General features: G+C 47.3%; 1 protein-coding gene across 3 annotated transcripts in view; it reads left to right on the top strand.

The window, feature by feature from the left end:
• Positions 1 to 2,738: 2,738 nt before the first annotated feature.
• LOC119386667 (uncharacterized) overlaps positions 2,739 to 16,730 on the top strand; it is a 102,037-nt gene continuing 88,045 nt past the window's right edge. The window contains exons 1-4 of one of the 3 annotated variants that reach the window (XM_037653961.2): positions 2,739 to 3,379; positions 4,022 to 4,205; positions 14,228 to 14,263; positions 14,344 to 14,379. In XM_037653961.2, the coding sequence (XP_037509889.1) occupies positions 3,223 to 3,379; positions 4,022 to 4,205; positions 14,228 to 14,263; positions 14,344 to 14,379 (413 nt within the window). In that variant the 5' untranslated portion in view covers positions 2,739 to 3,222. The remainder of the gene's footprint in view (positions 3,380 to 4,021; positions 4,206 to 14,227; positions 14,264 to 14,343; positions 14,380 to 16,730) is intronic. The other 2 variants (XM_049413209.1, XM_049413210.1) reach the window with 2 other exon arrangements.

A 16,730-nucleotide genomic window follows, 5' to 3' on the forward strand; every position in this document is an offset into this window, starting at 1 on the left:
ATATTCTTGAAAAAAAAAAAAACACTGAGTACAGACCCCGCAGAAGCAGCAATAAAACGTGTGAGGAATAGCGACGTACTGCACAATTAACTGACACCTGTCTACGGCGTTATAGCACGCAGCTATTTGCGCGAACCTCGACGAGTACTTATAGTGGGAGGATAGCAACTTACCTCACAGTCGCGTCGAAAGCGGCGGCCGAAAGTTCTATCTTCCGATTCGGTGCAACCAAGCCTTCCTTCGCAACTCGTTGCGCTTCCCGGACGGTTTTTGCCTTCGCTTTATTTGTTTCGGCATCCGAAAGCGCAGCAGAAGCCCATGGCAACCAACCACGACGTCGGTCTTGTGTGCGAGGTATCACAGAGCACAAGGCACGCGGTATAGAAAGTGCGTATCCATAGAACACGTGCGCTGAGAACCAGCGAGCCCGCACTTCGAGAGCAAAGATGGCAGTCGCGAGTAACTGTAAACAAACGAACGCGGCGCGCTGTCCCACGTGACGGCACTTGGCCAATGCCGACGCGGCGTCAGCCTCGGAGAGGGCAGAGGAGGGAGAAAAGAGAGGAGGTGCGCTTTTATGCACGTATGTCGCTACTTTACGAAGTTTCAGGGACTTTACGTGCGTGTGACGTGTAGCGTCGTCTGTGTGTTCCTGCGTAGCGCTTTTTTCCCGTCCTGGATTCGCGTTACCAATGGCGGTTAAGATGAAATGCCAACAAGCCCAACCGGTAAAATTTGCTGGAATGAGTTCATTCTGATTGTCCTTAGAAGGCTCATCCTGAATTTCATTTTCCTATGCATATTTTCTTTGTGTTCTTTTCGTCGTTTCCCCATTTCTTCAACCAGCGCGATACACTTTCCTTACGTGTAATGGCTGCAATTATAGTCTGAAAAACTCCTGCACTCTTTAGTGTTGTTGAAGAGATCACTCGTTCTTATTTTGTGTTGCTCTCCTTGTTTCTTTTATTATTATTTTTTTTGATGCTGCTGCTAAGCACTTTTTCTTTTCTATTGTAGCTTTCTGACAATTTGGAAGTGGTAATTTTACGTTACCCTTCACCTTGGCCAACGTTTCTGTGCTATCCTAAGTGCCACCATTGAAAGGAATGCAGATTTTCTTCTCGGCTTTCCTATCTCGGAATTCATTTTTAAGCTTCTACTGAACTTAGAGCGGTCTATCTTTATAGGAAGTGTCTTAAACCACATGTAACATTTAAAAGACCATTGGCACAGCAAAAGTCGCTCATCTTATTTTCAGCTTTATTTAAGTTACCCAATTCAAAAGCGACTGTGACATCTGGCGTTTTTTTCTTACCAGTTTTGGCTAATACGGCGATCTGGTCGAGTTGGTATACTAATATCTTCGGGTAAATGTGCAGCGCGACACAGACGAAGGACAAGAAACGGACGACACGAGCGCTCGTGTCGTCCGTTTCTTGTCCTTCGTTTGTGTCGCGCTGCACATTTACGCGAAGATGTCAGTTTTGGCATTCTGGTCACCTTAAATAGGGCATCAGGAATGTAGCCCGGATTTCATTTCGGAGGTATGGTGGGTTGGGGAGAGTCACAACACCTATATGCATGTCTTCTGTGTGTTTGTATGCGAGTGGTTATGTATTCACACGCGAAATAAAAACATCGTTGGTGAATTTGAAGGCCTCGAAGCCGCCAACAGCGCACCCTTTTTTTGGTGGGGCAGTCAGGAACTGAATAATTCCTGTTTTCTCTCAGTAGCGTCTGAAATTGCACCTTTGTTGTGGGTATTGTTTACTTGGTGACTGTTAATCCCGAGAAAAATAATGTGCTTGCTGACTGGGTTCTATCCTTCAGTGTTGAATTATTTGCTGTCTTGCTTGCCGTAAATACTACGACATTACTTTTAAATGGTTCGCTCTCAGAGTAATAATAATATCTAGGGTTTTACGTGCCAAAAGCACGATATGATCATGAGGCACGCCGTAGTAAAGGGCTCCGGAAATTCCAACCATCTGGTGTTCTTTAACGTGCACCGACATCTTACAGCAAACGGGCCCCTAGCATTTCGCCTTAGTCGAAATTCGGCCGCCGCGGCCGCGGTCGCCCTCAGAAAAAAAAAAAAAAAAAAACCAAAGTAAGCTGTGCATTGCATATCGCTAATCCCTTTATCGAAGTATTCGTCCTTCTAATCTCTCTCTCCCTTCACTATTGTCTGTATGCTTGATACAATTATCATTTGTCAATTACCTGTTCCGGAGATTTTATACTAGTGAGCACTTTGTTTGTTTCTTTCGGAAGAGGAAAACTGTGTACCAGTTCCATCAAAATAAATGAAATTCATTGTACGTGGTGTTAAACATATTTACGCCACTTTGAATCACGCCGACTGCGTTAAACCTGACAGTCAGGAAAGTTAAGTTGTACAATGCAACCAACGCACACTTAATATTCGTTCTCGATCAGTTATAGAGTAAACTCGCTTTGGTGAGACCGCGAATCGATGATGCGGCTTTGCAAGGAGACTGCGATACGAGCTCTGCATACTGCATTGTTTTAGCTGGACCAAGAATAGGCGCACAGAGCTCCTCCGCTCCCGCTGCCGTGCAGCCGACTCGACGCCCTCGCCACAGAGGAGAACAGAAATGCGCCGAGCGGTGCCGCCGCAGCCGCCGCGGCACGGCAGCGCGGTAGCCTCGGAAACCCTGACGTCACGCACTGCCGCCGAACGGCGGGCGGCGCCTCCCCGACCGCGCCGCAACAGCCGCGACGCGGGAGGGAGCTACGCGGAACGTGAAAGAATACGGCGTGTTTGTCGCCATTTTGCTGCACGCGTAGTTGCATGACGTGACTACGGTTCGCCACCATAAGAATTGGAGTGCTGTGCAACAGTGCCTACACCACATCAGAGCTGTCTACTGTAGCGACAAGCTGCACACTCGCAGCTAACTTCCTCGGGAAGGGAGAGAAGTCTCGCTTGGCAGCCCCGGCTCGTACGCCACCATCCTGCCGCGCGCCCTCGCGTGCCGCCCTCCCGTCTGCTCCCCGGAACGCGCGTCGATGGAATGTTGTGTGCCGTCGTGGGAGAAACGTTTGAAGCGTAAAGCGCGCAAGGAACGGTGTTCGGCTGGTTTTCACGCCACGGCTGGATTTTACACCGGTATTGCCTGTATCGTGCGCTCGGTGGATGGTTTATTTACTCCTTGGGCCTTTTCGGCTCTATGATTTGCGCTGGTGTTGGGTGCCTGTATGCTCTTCATGTTGATGGAGGAGTTCTCCTGGGACCGCTTTCTGGAGCTTGTACAGCAGCACCGGTACCTGTATGACACCAATCAACCAGAATACAAGGATTCGGCCCTCAAGGACCGCCAATGGGTGAAAATAGGGCAGTGGTTCGGACTAACAGGTGAGTTCTTGTGCACACAAATGCGGCATTTGTTCCTAGTGTTCAGTGTAAGGAGGTAAAGATGCTGCACTGTAATTTCTTGCTACATCAGTGCATAAGGTAATGGCGCAACGCAAGGCGAATAAACAAGGGTACAGGAAAGAGCGTCAACTTGTAACTATATTTATGCGAAGAAAGGTTCCTTTTTATGCAGTGCAGACAGGTGCGCAGTTACATTTGCGCAGAACAATCAGGTATAAAAAGGAACATTTCTTCAAATAAGTCTAGTTGCAAACTAATGTACTTCCCTGTACCTGTTGTTTGTCCGCCTTGCGTTGCGTCATTACCATTGGCACACTATATATATAAAAGAATTAGCCCAACATGTTTTATTTTGCTACGTCAGCTTGACTTTGTGGAATAATTATTTTCATTTGGACGACGCAGAGATGTTACTAATATTGAAATTACGGTTTTGCTGGGCGAAAAAGGAATAGCGCACTTGCTGCGCCCTAAGACATTCAACTTCCCTTATTGCCGCAGGAATACGAATTATACCCGTGAATGATGGGTCACGTTATGGGGCGTGGCTTGGCGAAAACTTCTAACAATTACAGTGTTTCTTCCCGTATACAATCCTGATTATTTGTTGTTGTTGTGCAGGATGGCAGGCAAAGAACAAGTGGAGAAACGCACGCGACCGCTACATCAAGATACGAGTCCAAATGAAGCGCAGCGATCGCAGGGTGTACGACAAAATGGGCATTCCCGTCCCGAAAACTAAGTGGCAGTACTACAAGACGCTGGACCGCATGCTCAGGGACGCGAAGCAGCACGGCCCACTATGGTAAGGCGCAGTTCGATTCCCTTTGGTAGCCTTCATTTTTAGCAAGTAAATGCTCCTGGATGTCTAGATGTTTTCCCTTTGATTTCCTTTTTTGCACACGAAATAGATGCTTAATTCATGCTCGGCCTTGCTGCCTTGTCCGCTTTTTCACGCAGCATTAATAGTTCGTAAAGGGAGACAGCAGTATTGCTACGGCGGACATGCCAAAACTGATATGTTTATCTTCATTAAGGCATAAACACCGTGTTGCGCGCTCATGTTCGAATTGAGGAACACTTAATTTTCCTGATGCCAGTAGTTTGTATAAGCGAGGGGTGCAGCATCTTGGTAGACAAATTGTGTCCGCACGCCCTGTGTTCAAAACACAGAGCTAAAGGGAAAGAAGGGTGTTTAAATCTGTATCGTAATATATGCGGTCAGAACACTAGCGTACGGTTGGCCAGGTTAATTAGGCGAGCAAAATTATTTACATATTTCGAAGAACAATACTTTTGCGAGATTAACGGCCCGCGACAGCTTACACTTTTAATTCGATACATGATACAAGTATCGTTTTCTTAAGGTCGGCTATGTTACAGCACTCTGCAGCCTATAAATTACAATACATTCAATATATCGCAGAGTTACGTGAGTGGCGCGGGAATTATGTGTTTTTAGGAGACCGATGGCCTTAACTTGGAATGATGTGCGTGGATGATGTGTTTTAGGAGAATGATGCCGCCATTAATAAATATTAGCACCCAATCCTTCATGCCTGAATTGCTCGAGGCTATATATCATCGCATCATTCCGCCGTTACATCTTTCTGATAAATTAATATGAACGAACGCTGAGTGCTCCTACGCAAGAGGAAAGATGTTTACGCGCGGTGACGCGGTCGTCTTGGACGATGGCAGTAGGTAGCTTTTATACGGACTGAATTCTATAAATTTCTTGACATCACCTGCTTATATTTTTATGCTCCTTCGGACACTATTATTTTGGCAGTATAATCCCTTCACGCGCGACTTATCCAGGAACGATTGCAAATGTGTGAAATTCCAAGGCACTCCAGCTGCTATTGCAAGAAGGCGAGGGTGGTAATATGTTGATTTGTGCTTTTTGCAGTAACCTTCGTTAGTGGTTTAATTAGTCTATTTATTCCCAAGTAATACTCGTTTTATATTTTTATGAAGATAATGAACTCTAAAACTAGGATACATTGGCAACTTCTTATCGGTTATGCCCATTCCGGGCAAAGAAAAATTACAAGTTTGGCGTGGCTCCCGGAAAGCGGCACGATGAACGACTCGTCAAGCATGACAGTGTCTTCAGCAACGTGATCCTCTGCAGCAATGCGCCATGCAGTGAACTTCAATGAGCGCTATGTGTCCACTTGGGAAGCGTGAACAGAGTGTACATGGTGTTTCAAGCCGGTTGAGTTAAGGCGAGGTGCCTGACAAGCCCATAAAGTTGATGTATACAAGTGTGCATGAAGGGGATAATAAACTAGAAAATAGGGGGATGCGGAGAATGCGGAAGGGCTGCGCCATGATTTAAAGACGTACTTTATGCTGAGCAGCGGGTCATTTTGGAATATAGAGAGAGAGAGAGAAAGGTTAAGTGAAAGGCAAGGGAGGTTAACCAGAAGTTTTTCGGTTTGCTACCCTGCACTGGGGAAGGGGTAAACTTGTAACTAGTTTCATAATGATCGGGTGCTCTATGTACAACCAGTGTATGTCACGCAGCTGATATTAGGTGGCATTCTCACACCATGTTATGAATGGCTCATGAGCATGCAGATTGGCGAGATGATAGTGGTACTCCAAGGAATATTTACGCATATCCACTCAGGGATATCGGCCAAGGATTGGGCAGATATAAATATGATTTCAAAAATATCAATTTACACTAGGCCTGTTCACATAAATTAGAACGAAGGCTGTTTCCTAATGAATACTACATTAAAATCCTTGAATAGTTAATCAGTCATTTTGATTAAGCACGTAAAGCGAAATTAAGAAGAACATATGGCACAAGGGAATGTGCAAAAAATTATAATCGGCTGGTGGAGAAATTAAGTAGATTTGATTCACAAATTAATTACTCTGCAGCTACGCACATATTTGTTTTTTGGTGTCGCAGCGCAGAAACCCCGAACGATAGCATACAGTGGAACTACAGTAAAACCTCGGTGATACGATCACGGCTCGTACGAATTTCGTGGTGATACGAAATTTTCTGCGGTCCTGGCCAAGGCCCATTAGCCTGCATTGTATTGGAGCACGGTTGTTGCGAACCGATTTGCACCCCGCGACGTTTGGTACGAACGTATGCTAGCGCACAGGTACGAACAGGTGCTGCCCGCGCTCTCGCGGAAGACGCGGCAGTCACGCGCGGGCGCGGGCATGCGCGCTGGGCGACCATCAACGGTGCGTCGTTGCCTTCGAGATAGTGCGCGCGAATCTTGGAGGCGTTTATACTACAGATGACGTTGACGCCGCGATTTTTTTTTCCGGCACGTTCACGCGTGCTCCTGTGCTCGAGGCAGCAGCGTCTTTGTACTGTGTTAACACGTGCCTGCCACGTCGATGCAAGCCATGTCCCCGCAATCAGACGTTCTATAAAACAAAACTGAAACTTGGGTTGCGGGTCCGTCATGAAGTCCCATTAAAGGTGGACGAAGACCCCAAGAGACGAAGCGGGCGATCTTGGCGTAGGAGCTTAGCCTCTATCTATCGAGTCACATTCGCCGCAGTACTTTGGTGTCATGCAGAAAAGCGTAGTAAGATTAGGAAGGTGCAGCGGGCGGTCACGGGGCACAACACATGTGGTTCATTAAGTACACACGCGCGCATGGACCGTATATTTACGAGTACAAGTATGATCGTTGACGTCTAAAAACTTTACTCACAATCTTTCAGAGCTGTTCATGACGTCGCTGCGGCCCTGAGAAACACTAAATTAAGACGTAGGCCAACTTTCTTCTGTCGCATACTAATTTTCCATGTTTTTTGGTGATACGAATTTCGGATGATACGAATATTTTTTGGTGACCCCGCGAGATTCGTATCACCGAGGTTTTACTGTAAATGGCATGCCGAGTTACCGCGTTGTAACTTGGATAGATTGCTCCTCTGTGTGACTCACGATAATTATGCGTTTCCTGTTCAAGCACCACATTACAGTGACTGAGAGAAAGGGCAGTTATGCAGCTACAGCATCTCGATGCTTAGAGAAATTCCTGCCTGCGATTTTTGGCATTTTGAAAGGGTGGAATGCAACAGGAATTATAAAACGCATACCCACGCACTTAGAAGTTTATACCCCTTTCACACGGGCAAACTTGAGTGCACATTGAACAAGTGCACTTCGTTACAAATTTGAGTGCACATTGAACAAGTGCACTTCGTTACTGGTGTAATTCGCACACTGTAGTACGGAACGCATAGTGACACTCACCGCAGTACGTACTCGCTGTTTTGTGCGTTCTCCAAACTCACCTCGCTTAGTCGAAGTGCGACACCTCGGTAGCAGTGGCTCAGAAGAAGAAGAAGATGCTTTTAATGAGAAGAAGGAGGAGAGGTCGGCCTGGAAAGCGGGTTCTAGCCTGCTACTCCTCACGGGGGTAAGGGGAAAGGGGAAAGAAAGAGAAAGAGGGAGGTGTGATGATAGGCGACGATGGTATGGCAAATGAGTCACTGTACACACTGTTTTGCACGGGGACAGGGCACGCGCAAAAGTCTTTATGCCGCACATGCTCTAAAGACGAGCATCTAAACCTGTATCACTTAGAAATCTCAATAGGCACTTTAAACTTCGTTGGGCCTGGTCTGCATGCTCCCAAGCACCCAAAAGCTTCTCCTCCGAAAAAGGTCGGGAGTCCAGACGATCTACGACGCACTTAAGTGATTGTCTTTCGGTCGCGTACTGAGGACACACGCACAGGATGTGGTGAATAGTCTCAGACGTGTGACACACACTGCAGTTAGGGTTTCGCTCCTGCCCAATCTTGCAAAGGTATCTTCGTGTATACGCAACACCCAGCCGCAATCTATGTAGTAGTGTTTCTTGGTCTCTTCTTAACCGGAATGGAATCAGAAAAGCACGACCAGAGTCAAGTCTGTAAAGACGTTCTTGGCGATAATTAGGGTCATTCCATAAGCGTGTCATAGATGTTTTCATAGATTCAGACAGCAAGCCATTGATGTCATATCGGGAAAATTGAATTGATATGACTTCGCCGTTAGTGTGCGCCATTTTTGCTTCTGCGTCAGCTTGCTCGTTCCCAGCTATGCCACAGTGACTTGGAATCCATTGCAATGCAACGGTATGCCCGGATTGAGACGCCTCAGATAACATATTCATTATGTCACACACCAGAGGACTGTATGCGGTTCCTTGCTTCATGTAATTGCTGATAAGTTGAAGTGCCGGCTTGGAGTCACAAAATAATGTCCATTTCGCGGGACTCTGTTGTACAATGTAGCGGGCAGCTTGTCGGACGCCGGTCAGCTCAGCAGCAGTAGATGATGTCCGATGCGCTATCTTGAAGCGTTTCGTGATGCCCATGTGAGGAACCGTGAAAGCTGCTGCTGAGGACGTCTGCGTGACAGACCCATCAGCAAAAATATGCACCGTATATCCGTACATATGGGCAATGTACGATAAAGCAAAATGCTTAAGTCCAGCGGTTGGTATTTTTGACTTCTTTGTTATCCCCGGAATCGAGAGTCGCACGATTGGTTTAGGCATCGTCCAGAGAGGTACTCCGGGAGTCGCTTGTGGTGCATAATTCGAGGGCAGCAGATCTTGCTGCGACATCACAGCTTCCGAGTATGCAGCATTGGGTCGTGTGTTAATAATGTCTCTCAGTGGATGGTCTCGGTGCCTTGTCAATAACCTCAGATGTACTCGCAGTGGCTCGTGTTTAAGATAAACGCGAGCTGGACAAGCGCGTGCTTCTGTAATAGTACCCCATGTAGAAGTACATCGAGGTACTCCTAGGCAAATTCTGAGGGCGCGGGCCTGAGCACTCTCGAGTGTACGGACAGCAGATGTGCAAACACGAGAAAGAACAGGAGCACTGTAACGGAGGTATCCAACAAAAAGTGCCTGGTATAGCTGTAGTAGAGATGACTTCGATGGCCCCCACGATTTTCCAGACATATGGCGAATGACATGGACAAAGCTGTCTAGCTTTTTTCTTAGTGCAGAGATGTGCTTCGACCAAGATAAATCCCGGTCGATGATAACTCCGAGAAACTTGTGGTGAGTTACAGAAGGTATGACGTTCCCATCTATCACTACAGGGTAGCAAGCCATTGACTTTCTCGAGAATGCCAGGATTGCACTTTTTGTCGGGGAGAGTTGCAGCCCGCGGCTATTAAGATATGTGGACGTTATCGATACCGCACGTTGTAGCTTCGTCTGTACTTGCAAACGCGTTAGACTCGTGGTCCAAATGCAGATGTCATCTGCGTACACAGATACCGAGATTTTGCCTCCTAACTTTTTAGCGAGGCCAACAAGTACAATATTAAATAATGTTGGGCTCAGGACTCCTCCCTGAGGCACGCCGCGATAGACGGGATGGTTGTTTGTATCACCGTCTACAGTTGTCATAAATACTGCTCTTTCTTGAAGATAGCTGGCTATCCACTGATGCATACGGCCGCCAATACCATAGTCTTCAAGAGCATTCAGGATCGCGTCATGCAGAACATTGTCGAATGCACCTTTGATGTCAAGGAAGACTGCAGCCGTCAATCGGTGGCGCCGTTTCTGGTGTTCAACGGTCGTTACTAAATCGATCACACTGTCGATTGATGATCTTCCCTTCCGGAAGCCAGTCATCGCGTCTGGATATATATTTTGCTTCTCCAGAAACCATTCTAAGCGCAACAGAACCATTCGTTCCATGAGTTTTCCTACACAACTTGCAAGTGCCACAGGTCTGTAGGAAACCATATCACGGGGAGACTTGCCTGGTTTCAGCAATGCCACGATCTTACTTGTTTTCCAATGTGCCGGCACAGTTCCAGATGTCCACGAAAGGTTGTACAAGGATAGAAGTTCTTCGGTCGCTCGAGGGCCAAGGTGGCGCAGAGTAGAATAGGTGATACCATCAGGCCCAGGCGCACTGGAGCGTTGTGAAATAGAAATTGCCGCACGCAGCTCCTGCAGCGTGAAAGGAAGATCGAGACGGGCGTCTGCTGTAGGGGGTGCGCATCGAAGCAGTGGAACGACCGTTGTTGCAGAGCCAGAGATGTGTAGGCAGAATTCTTCCGCGATCTGCTTCTCGCTGCATGACCTGATGATGGCCAATGCGCGGAAGGGACGTAGTTGCTGAGGAGAACATGGTAGAGCCCGTACAACGTGCCATATCTTAGACAATGGTTTTCGTGGGTCCAGGGTGGTGCAAAATGTCTTCCAGTTTTGCCGGCCAAGCTTTTCTAAGTGCCTCTGAATTTTCTTTTGCACATTGCGGGAGGTCCTCAGGTCTAAGATCGATCTTGTTCGCCTGTGTTTGCGTTCAGCTCGACGACGGACTGCCCGCAGCTCTTCATATACGGCATCAACAGGCTTCCTGGAATTAGATACTGTGACGACACGTGTTGTTGTCTGCATTGCGTTGGCAATTCGTTCTTCAATTTCTGTCGGAGAAACTATGGAACCACACGACTTTTCTAGCTCATCTTGAAAAGCCTTCCAATCTGTGTATCGCCTACGAATGCTTGCAACGCCGGTATACCATCGTAGTTGTACGTAAGTAGGTAGGTGATCACTGCCATATGTTTCAATGTCTGCGCACCAGGCAGCAGATGATGAAAGGCATCGAGAAGCTATAGCTAAGTCGAGACAGCTGCTGTACGTTGTGCCACGGAAATATGTCGGTGAGCCGTCGTTGAGAATATGAAGGCCATTATCACTTGTGAAATCTAGAAGTTGTCTTCCCCGAGTACTTATGACACTGCTGCCCCAAAGATGGTGATGCGCATTAAAGTCGCCTACGATGACGTGAGGTCCTTGGCTCGAGTCGATGACAAGTTTCAGGTACCCAGCGTCAAATCTTCCTCTCGGAGGAATGTAACCACCAATGACCGATATCGTGCGTCGTTTTAGCTTCAAAGTGATGGAAACGTACTCATTACTGTTATGCACAGGAATTTGGTTTTGGGAATACGTGAGGTCACAGCGTACAAATAGTAAAAGTTTGCTAGGGTTTCCACTCGTCTGAGACGTGAATTGTTCATATCCAGATAGCCTGAATGCTGAAGTCATATTCGGCTCGCATATCACAGCAACAGGAAATCGATATTTCAACATTCTCTGTTTAAAATCTGCGAGGTGACCTCGTAGACCTCGTGCGTTCCATTGAAATATAACAGAACGGTTGATCCTTTCAGTCAGTGATGGTGGTGAGGCTGCTGACGCCATGATTTTGTGGTGGTTTTTATATAGCACCAAGCACTGGTTCTAGTCCGTCTAGAATTTGCACTGCAGCCTTAGCAACGGGCGTCTTGACACCAACAAGTAACATTCGCAAGGCACGGATCAACTGCGTAAGCATTGCCTTGATTTGCCCATCCGATGACGAAGTCTCACGTTCATGCTGGCTTTCTGGCACCGGCGCTTCCGCACTCCGAGATGGCAGGGAAGGCCATGTGGTAACGTCCTTGTTGCTCTTCAGGCAGGATGTGGCTGGAGGTAGATACCCCGCTTCGGATATAACAGGAGCACGCGCTGACTCTTCAGGGAGTACAGGCTGTCGTACCATAGCCGATGTTGATCTTCTGCGATTACGAGAGCGCCTCTGGCGACGGTGCACCTTGGTAGCCGCTTCTCTGTGCGTGGAGTGATCTCGTACCATCTTCCTAAGTACGGTAAACTCAGTCTTTATTTTTGGACATTCCTTCGACCTTGACTCATGCGGGCCATCGCAATTGGAGCATTTTAGATTAGATCCCTCGCATATCGACTCATCGTGATCTCCACTGCAACGGGGGCATGTCAACCTGTTCACGCACACAGCGCTCACGTGCCCAAGTTTCTGACACTTGCGACACTGTAATGGCCTAGGAACATATGGGCGGACAGGATGCCTCACATAGCCCACTTTCACATGCGATGGCAAGTTGTTGCCCTCAAAAACTATCTTCACACATCGCGACCGTCCAAAACGGTGTATGTCTGTGATATGGGCAGTGGAGGTAATCAGCGTTGATAGATCGCTGTCATCAATATCCGTATCCACATCGGAAATCACACCAGCAATGGTGCAGCCTCCATGTACAACGAAGGAGCGCACAGGTATGCTGCCGAGCTGAGTAACAGCTTTCAATGCGTTGAGGGTCGTTCGTGTATCCACATCAACAGCGAGTATGTTCCGTCTGGGATTAATACGGACCTCTCTTATTTGTCCTGGTGCTAACTTGCCAAGATAGGCAGTGAGCGCTTGCCTATTCAGTGAATTCAGGTTGGCTGTAGCAGCGACGGGGATGTAGGCGATTGTGTACGTCTGCCGAGTCTGTTGTGAGGACGGTGTATTGTAGTTGAGGTCACTCACGCTTGAAGTCCGGCGTAGTTTCCTTTTCAGCCGGCGGTTCGTGGCCTCGACATATCCACCTTCGGATTCCATGTCATCCACGTCAGAGCAGCTTGATGACCTTGGCAGAGCCATGTTCAGATGCCCAGGAGCACCAATCCGATTTGAAGCTTGCAGGTCGCCCCCTGGTCTTGACGGAAGAGGGTGTGGAGCGTCCGTCATTGCTTTCGACGTCGTACCCGCCACGGAGGCGTCGGTACGAGTAAATTTCAATAAAATGTCACAGTCGTACAGAAACAGCAACAGATCAGAAACTCGTCTTCTTCTTCTCTCCCCGTGGCTCAGAAATCAATAAATAATGAAGGCACCCTGTGCGCGTAAGTGCAGTCGCTCTAAGTGACCCTGAAATTGCCAGCGTGACATAAGTATGGAGTCAACGACTGCGCTAATGCACTTCACTGCAATGTACCGAGTCAAACAATCTTCCAACCTTAGCCACACTGGCAAAGGAATGTTTACGAATGGAACGTTCAACATCATTCTTCACGGGATCGCCACCGTCCAGTGTTTAGTAACATTCGTAAGTTATAAGCGTATAAGAATGCGGTTCGGGTTGTTGATATCTGTAAAATTTGTGAATAAGTTAAGAAAACCTTTTCCAGAGATGCGCACTGCGAGAGTAGAACATTGGGGGGCTATTGTGACAGCCGTTGATTTTTGTGCGGCAAACATAGAGGCAACTAACATATGGACTTTCTGATTTCCGGAAGCTGCGCGGCTCTTGCGTAACACGTCCTTTCTGGTGGGAGTGTGACATAAGCCGTAAAAATTTCACCATACAAATACAGGTGCGCATACGTGCTGGGGACTGCAGGATAAAAGATGCACAATAGCAGCTTGACTGGTCCCATTGCCCCGCCAACGTCGACGGCGAGACATGGTGACGTGGTTGTCGTATATATAATATATGCATGCACGAAGCGCGCACACAACAGAAGAAAAAGTTTGTAATTTGCGAATAGGAGTGCCAAAGAAAAACAAACTTTCTAGGCGAAAAAAAATTCGCACAAACATTCACAATCATTCAGATATTAAAAAATGCTGTAAGTTTTTATCTATTCATTCATATTTGTTAAGTATAGTTGGGAGCGAATGAAGTGTTTGAAAGCCCTAATCTGTACGTTGACTGTACACAGGTCGTCTATTAAAAAACAGTACAACCAAAAAATGTCATCCTTAAATCCTTTCCACCACGCGGTTACTCCATTTCACATCGTATTAATTGAATGTACGCTAAAAGAAAGACGGTTAGGTTAATTTTCGGAAAGCTGTTACAGTCTTACTTAGTCCAGCAATATACAGCCATAACCAAATCACCTGCGATATTTGACTACTTAGAATTGTACCTCTTAAACAGCGAGAGCACATGCCGGCGAAGTGAGAGAGCATGAACTTCCGTAGGAGTAAGCTGGTCGTCTTTGCTTTTTCCATGCAGCCAAATGGACCCTATGATCAAGCCAAAGACAGAACCGTAAGTGACATTAAAGTTGTCTAAAGTAAAACTGTTTCAAGATGCCAGTTTGCTTACTTGCCCTTCTTTACGTGTTGCAGAGTTGAATACTTCTTCGAGGGCACGGATACGCAAGAGTGAGTATGCATCTAATCAAATGAAAGTGGCGTTTGTGAACGTCGAAGCTACGTTTTGTACGAGCAGAAACGTCCCACCTGCGTGTAGCAAGGATACTTATTCAAAAATATTGGTACACACAGTGTTTTGTTACGAAGTCTGCCAGTGGAACACTGCTCTCGATTGCTGACAGTAAAAAAAAAATGTCACAGTTTCGCCGCAAGGGCGAAGCAATGAATGCAAAAGCAACTAATTGGAATGCCAGACGAAAAAATAAATTGGCCGCCATCCCACCATGCGAACGTGAATATCCAGCGAAGCTGAATCAAACACCACACATGCTGATTCGGGCGGGGGGGGGGGGGTATGTTTTATTATTACTTTAATGGTAGTGATAATCGCTTTGTGGTCGCTGTGGTACACTGTGATTGGTTCCGCGACCATTTTCAGCAAGACGAACTTGTTCCTTTCGTACAGCATTGTATTCACGCTCTTCTTCTGGTGTCTAATCTCCGTGGTCTACCCAAAGCAGCCTAAGAATGAACTAAATGAGTTGCTAGACGGGTCTCCCTTTTATATATGAAATCGGGAAACACACGCAGGGACAAGGAAGCGCCGTTTGACGTCATTCGAAGCCTTTGTGTGAAGTGCAAAGCATCTGCAACCTAATCTTTAACGGGAACGCGTGGAAGGCTGTTCTCATTGTTCACAGGCGCTTCATCATCCATCATGCGGCTTTGCAGCTTGTTTTGTGGTTTTCCTTATTGAAACGGATACTGAGCTCTATGCTTTATGCCTGATTGCAAAGAAAGATATTCCGTTTGCTTGCAATTGTTTAGGGGCCCCGAAACCACCCAGAGGTCGAAGTTTAGTTGTGACGTTGCCGTTGTGCACGAGTCTACAGTGAACACATTCGTCGGCTCGTCTGCCCACCTATCCGAATGCCCTTCCTCAGCGTCCGAGGTGAAAACGCAAGGAACGCGCGCATCTGCTAGCAGAGAAGCACGCGAGCGCGTGCGTCTGTTGGTGGTTTAGGGGCCCGGCATTTCGTTTTTAGTCCACCGAGACGAAACCGTTCCAAGGTTAAGGGATGCAGCTTCGCTGTAAAAATGCTAGCACATCACTCCTTTAGCACACATGGCCGCTGCAGCGAGCGAAGTGACCTTCATGCGATCTATGGCTTCAACGCAGACTTTGCGATGATAGCACAACACTTACAGAGCTCCCACATCAAGAGATAAGCGCGCTAGCACAGGCGACCGCGCTCTCGAGGTCAAAGTGTGGAGCCGGGGACGCGCAGCCCCACTTCGACGAAAAACGGCCGGGGTGGCGCTTTTTAAAGCGCGCGCTTTGGCATCTCGCGGGTGACAGTGAACAAGCCTTTGCCCACTGATGCATCTCAGAGATCTGCGTACAACAAGCAGTAAATGGTGCATATAAATAGTTTGCCGTTAGTATCCTGGTGGATGTATGCGTTCGCGGCCGAGTGGCCTAACGCGTAGCTCCGCGGAGTGACGGGTCCGAGGTTCGAACCCCCGGTGACGTGCTTTGGAAAAATTTGCCTTTGAACTATATCTCTTTCAGGGTTATATATATATTTATACATACATGTATATAATATGAGTACCGCCCTGCGACGACGACGACGGCAAAAACGCGCAGAGGGTGTCCATGTAATTGCTATCGCAGTAAAAAGCGATGCGGTCAAATGTGACGTTACTTATTATAGAGACGGGGAATGCAAGCCCGGCAAGAAGAGAGAATTCAAGACACCGCAAGAAGATTACCTTGGCTTCCTGCCTTCTGTATTGTGTCCGTGTTTGCAAGCCCTGTATTTTTAGCGTAAATACCTACCAACTAGCGTAACTCTCTGTTGGGCAGCGTATTACCATACTGTGAAATAATTCTAGCATCAGAATCCACACACTTGTCTGCCACGGAGGTGTAGCGGTTACGGTGCTTGTCTGCTCACCCGAAGGTCGCGGGTTCGATCCCAGCCGCTGCGGTCGCATTTCGATGGAGGTGAAATGCTAGAGGCCCGTGTACTGTGTATTGTCAGTGCACGTTAAAGAATACCAGATGGTCAAAATTTCCGGAGCCATCCACTACGGCGTGCCTCATAATCATATCGTGGTTTTGGCACGTAAATTCCAGATATTATTAGAATCCACACGCTTGAGTTGCTCAATGCGTGCTGCACATAGGGTATAATTTGTTGGTACACTCACAGAACCATATTGATTTACTGAGATACTCAACTACTGGAGCGTTAAATGACTGGAAATTTGAATTACCAGTTAGACTACTTGAATATTACCGTAACGTGGTGGATAGTTATAATCCAGAGCCAGCTCAAGTGCACTTTAAGCGT

The sequence above is a fragment of the Rhipicephalus sanguineus genome, chromosome 3 (assembly GCF_013339695.2).
Source record: "Rhipicephalus sanguineus isolate Rsan-2018 chromosome 3, BIME_Rsan_1.4, whole genome shotgun sequence".
NCBI classification, from domain to species: domain Eukaryota; kingdom Metazoa; phylum Arthropoda; class Arachnida; order Ixodida; family Ixodidae; genus Rhipicephalus; species Rhipicephalus sanguineus.